Source organism: Otolemur garnettii, unplaced genomic scaffold (genome assembly GCF_000181295.1).
Source record: "Otolemur garnettii isolate 467f Iridium unplaced genomic scaffold, OtoGar3 scaffold00024, whole genome shotgun sequence".
In the NCBI taxonomy this organism is placed as follows: domain Eukaryota; kingdom Metazoa; phylum Chordata; class Mammalia; order Primates; family Galagidae; genus Otolemur; species Otolemur garnettii.
The window spans coordinates 22,044,241-22,049,604 of NW_003852419.1; the positions used below are offsets into that span (position 1 = coordinate 22,044,241).

Consider the following 5,364-nt stretch of genomic DNA (forward strand, 5'->3'; position numbering starts at 1 on the left):
AGAATTGCTTAAGCACAAGAGTTTGAGGATGCTATGAGCTATGACACCACAGCACTCTACTGAGGGTGACATAGTGAGACTCCGTCTCAGAACGAATAAAAAAAAAAAACAAAATACACCCAAACCAAAAATTACCAGACAAGCCTAGAATTCACATCTGATGGGCACTGAGGGGCTGTCAGCATTTAGTTCCTCTTTTTGTTTGCATTTTTTTCTTTCTTCCTCTCATATGCTTTCTTTTCCTCTTGTCTCATTCTCTCTTTCCCAAGAGATGTCCTTCCTCTCTTCTGCTCTTTCTCACTCTTGTTCTCCCCTTCTCCTTTCTATCCTCTTTTTAAGTCTCTATCCTTTGGCTATATTATGGAACTAAAATTTAATTTGTAGAATATTTCACTGTAGTTAATAACGTTTTATGTATTTTTTCTAAAATGCTAATGTTTCCTCTCGTCAATCTCTAAACAAAAAAAAATAAAATACATTAAGTAATTTTTTATTCATTGTAAAAAAATAAATAAAATAAAATAAAAATAGGCTCGGTGCCTGTAGCTCAGTAGGTAGGGCGCCAACCACATATACCGAGGCTGGTGGGTTTGAACCCGGGCCAGCTAAAACAATGACAACTGCAACAACAACAAAATAGTTGGGCGTTGTGGCAGGCGTCTGTAGTCCCAGCTACTCGGGAGGCTAAGGCAAGAGAATCGCTTATGCCCAAGAGTTAGAGGCTGCTGTGCGCTGTGACACCATAGCACTCTACCTAGGGTGACAGCTTGAGACTTTGTCTCAAAAAAATAAATAAAATAAAAATAAAATGGAGTTCTTATAAATTCCTAATGATCCTTACTCCCACGCCTGAGCCACTGCACATACAATGCCTTCGGTTTCTCGGTTTCTCTTTATGTATAACCCTACTCCTCATGCCCTGGGTCATGTGGCAATATTTGCTCATTCTCGATTTTGAGTTCAGGCAATACTGATTGCTCCAATAACTTCTCCAACTCGGCCAATATGTACACAGTACTGAGTACATGACTAAAATCAACGAGCATCCCATACAGGATACTCTTCAAAGCACAAATACCTTCAGCTACTTCATCAAGTGATATGTTCCCACCTACCTATAACTGCTGATTTAATTCTAAGAATTATTCTTAATTTTAACATTTACCAACTATTACAATTTTTTTTTTTTTTTTTTTTTTTAGAGACAGAGTCTCACTTTGTCGCCCTCAGTAGGGTACTGTGGCATCACAGCTCATAACAACCTCTAGTTTTTGGGCCTAGGAGATTCTCTTGCCTCAGCCTCCCGAGTAGCTGAGATTACAGGTGCCCACCACAACACCTGGCTATTTCTTTGTTGCAGTTTGCCCAGGGCCAGGTTCGAACCCGCCACCCTCAGTATATGGGGTCGGCGCCCTACTCACTGAGCCACAAGCACTGCCCTCAACTATTACAAATTAAGTGATATATAATTCTAACTTAAAGTCCTTTAATTACAAATAAAGTTTAACTTTTTTCTCATGTTTATTGACAATTTGTATTTCTCCTTTTGTGGGTTGCCTGCTCATGTATGTGTACATTTTTGTACTAGGACAACTAATCTTTTTTTTTTTTTTTTGAGACAGTCTTACTATGTCACCCTCACTAAAGTGCCGTGGTATCATAGCTCACAGCAACCTCAAACTCTTGGGCTTAAGCAATTCTGTTGCCTCAGCCTCCCAAGTAGCTGGGACTACAGGTGCTGACCACAAAACCCAGCTTTTTTGGGAAGGGGGGCTGTAGCTGTCACTGTTGTTTGGCAGGCCCATGGTGGGTTCGAACCCCCAGCTCCAGTGTATGTGGCTGGCACCCTAGCCATTTGAGCTATAGGCATTGAGCCCAACTATTCTTTTCTAGTGATGGGCAAATGTACATTATATATTGAAAATACCAATCCTCTATCACATACACATTTTTGTAGCACCATTTGTTTCCTTACATTTCTATGCACTTGACTAATTTTAATGCAATTAAATTTAACTATATTTTCTCTTGCTTTTTCTGTTCTAGAAAATACCCTCACACACCAAGACTGAAGAGCCACCTATGTTTTATCCTGGCACTTCCATGATCTTATTTCTAATCATTATGTAAAAAAAAAAAATTATATGTTATTTAATATTTTTAAATACCCTTCATTAATACTGCCATCAGAAAAACCATGCATGTATTTGGTATACTGTCAAGGCCATAGTGATGAATTATAAGCTTTTAAAAACTCTAGGCATCCCTTAAAAGCTTAAATTTTATTACAGGCAACAAATACTTTTCAGCTATTTCCCCTGAAAGTCTCAGTTCATTTGAGAAAATGTCTGCTAAATATGCTCAATTCTGCATAACAGTAACTTGTCTGTTATTATTCTTTCAAGTTTTTTTTTTTTTTTTTGAGACAGAACCTCAAGCTGTCGGCCCTGGATAGAGTGCCGTGGAGCTCACAGCAACCTCCAACTCCTGGGCTCAAGCGAGTCTCCTGCCTCAGCCTCCCAACTAGCTGGGACCACAGGCACCCGCCACAATGCCTGGCTATTTTTTGGTTACAGCCGTCATTGCTGTTTTGGCAGGCCCGGGCTGGCTTCGAACCCGCCACCTTAGATATAATGTGGCTGGTGCCTTAGCCACTTGAGCCACAGGCACCAAGCCATGAATCAATGATTTATACAGTAAAAAGGAATACATGTTAAATTTGATGGCAGCTGATAAAAACTATGAAAGATTGTAAATTCCATTAGACAAAGTCCCACTTGTCGCTTTCAGAATGTTAACTACTATGCCACTGTCCTACGAAGTTGGTACTAGGCCCTGCTTTTTCTTTTTATGCTGCTTAAGTTTAACTTGAAGATTTCTTTTCATTAAGTCACCTTCAACACAGGCCAACCATTTTCCCCTTACCTTGCTACGTACTTTGGAATGAACAACTGTTTGACCTCTACCAAGAGCATTAGACACTCTGACTTTATAATGACACTTCATTGAATTTAAGAGCAACATTTCTTCTATTTAATAGTCTAATATACCACTTGGGATGTGTATTTGGAGGATTTAAATATATAAATTCTAGAAGAATTAGATTCTTCTCAAATTGTTTGCTTTTTTTTGTCCACTTAGAAAACACAGCATTTATTATACCATTAATTTTAAAGGCATTTCAACTTACTGCAAACCTAAGGAGGAGGCAAGACTTTCCAACGCCAGAGTCACCAATCAGAAGTAACTTGAATAAATAATCACTGCAAAAGGAAAAACAAAATTGCATTAATAAAAGAATATTACATAAGTTCTACAACAAAAATATAGTCAAGAACAACTACTAACTTTAAAGAGGATGGCTCCTGAAAAGCCTATGCATGACTCAAAAAAAAAAAGCTAGAACTGTACCCAACACTACTCTCTCGAGAGATCACTGAACATGACAGAATTATATAAGAGACAACGTCACCCATGATCTCTGAATTCAATGAACTTCCAGGAAAGAATGAAAAAATAATAAGGAATATGCATTCTTGGAAAGTGCAAGAGATATATATAAAAGAAATTCCAGTCCTCTACACTATTAGTACAAAGAGTTAACTTCCCATTGTTCTTCTCAATGGAATATCAGTTTCTCCTTCAAATTCCAAGAACAATTAATTATTTGATAGCAATCCTCCATTGAAGGGACTTCTACAATCCTTTCCTAGCATCTAGATGTAATTCTCCCTTCAAAAAAAGGGGAAAAAAAGGATCATTTAACTCAGGCGTCCTCAAACTATGGCCTGCAGGCCACATGCAGCCCGCCGAGGACATTTATCCAGCCCACCGGGTGTTTTTGCTGCTGCTGCCTGTCCTGCTTAGCAGTGGACTCATCCCAGGGCGCACAGTCTGGTCCTCCAACTGTCTGAGGGACCATGAACTGGCCCCCCGTTTAAAAAGTTTGAGGACCCCTGACTGTGAAGACCATTACTCTGAATATTTTACACTTGGAGTGTGGCAAAATCAAAAGCTATTTATACAAGCACAGAACTTTACCAATAATTCTAAGCTTGTATTAAGACATTTTCAGAAACACTGAAAACTAGGCTCTGTTATACCATTGCCAGGTGTAACTCAAAAACCATCCCAGGGATTCTTTCATGGACATAAGACAATAGTTCCAAAGGGTCTCCAAAGAAATTCCTCATAGATCCTTCCCCACTTTGTTCTAGGGGTTTTTTTAGGGTTGTTTTTTTTTTTGCAGTTTTTGGCTGGGGCCGGGTTTGAACCTGCCACCTTCAGTATATGGGGCTGGTGCCCTACTCCTTTGAGCCACAGGCGCCACCCTGTTCTAGGTTATCTTTTAAGCAATTTCAAAAGGACAAAAAATTCTAGAATTTATATACTGTTTTTCTAGAAGATATATAAATGATTTTTTATTTTGTTCTTTTTGATTTAGTTTCCAAGAAAAAAAAAATGTTACCCTACTTATGGTAAAAGTCAAATGTCATTCAATTTAAATTTAGATTATAATTATCATTATTTACATGTAAGCAAGATGTAAAAGTTTCAAAGTGAATATTCTGAAACTGTTGCCTAGGTTTACATAGTGATAAACATTGTTTTGGTTTTACCCAATTACCATAGTATACCTAATGCCCTTAACTGTATCTAAGGAAAAGAATTTTTAAAAAATCCTGGCATGGCACCTATAGGTCAGTGGTTAGGGCACCGGCCACATATATGGGGGCTGGTGGGTTCAAACACGGCCCAGGCCTGCCAAACAACAATGACAACTACAACCAAAAAATCACTGGGCGTTGTGGCGGGCATCTGTAGTCCCAGCTACTTGGGAGGCTGAGACAAGAGAATCACTTAAACCCAAGAGTTTGAGGTTGCTGTGAGCTGTGACGCCACAGCACTCTACTGAGGATGACACAGTAAGACTTTGTCTCAAATAAACAAACAAATAAATATTAAAAATCCTTAGCACTGGGAGGTGCCGGCCCCATATGCTGGAGGTTGTGGGTTCAAATGCAGCCCTGACCAGAAAAAAAAATCCTTAGTATCAGTAAACAGCAAAAAGAGGTCACAGAAGAGAATAAAAAGCTTTTGAAGAAGTAAATCAAGGGTGGCACCTGTAGCTCAGAGTAGGGTGCCGGCCCCATATACTGGAGGTGGTGGGTTCAAACCCGCCCTGGCCCAAAAAAAAAAAAGAAGTAAATCAAGAGAGGGGACTGAATCATAGAATGAACTAAATAATAAACATCCTTTCCAGTTTGAAGATTTTAAAATAAAAATGGACTGTTATTATAGATTGCCACCTGTTACCCTTAATAAACGAGACCTACCTAACAGCAAACAATTTCTTTTTTTTTT

The 5,364-nt window shown here is 38.9% G+C and overlaps 1 protein-coding gene across 1 annotated transcript in view; it reads right to left on the reverse strand.

The window, feature by feature from the left end:
• RAB1A (RAB1A, member RAS oncogene family) overlaps positions 1-5,364 on the reverse strand; it is a 37,901-nt gene that overhangs the window by 11,199 nt on the left and 21,338 nt on the right. Inside the window, exon 2 of the mRNA XM_003787966.3 lies at positions 3,191-3,263. Within this exon, the coding sequence (XP_003788014.1) occupies positions 3,191-3,263 (73 nt within the window). The remainder of the gene's footprint in view (positions 1-3,190; positions 3,264-5,364) is intronic.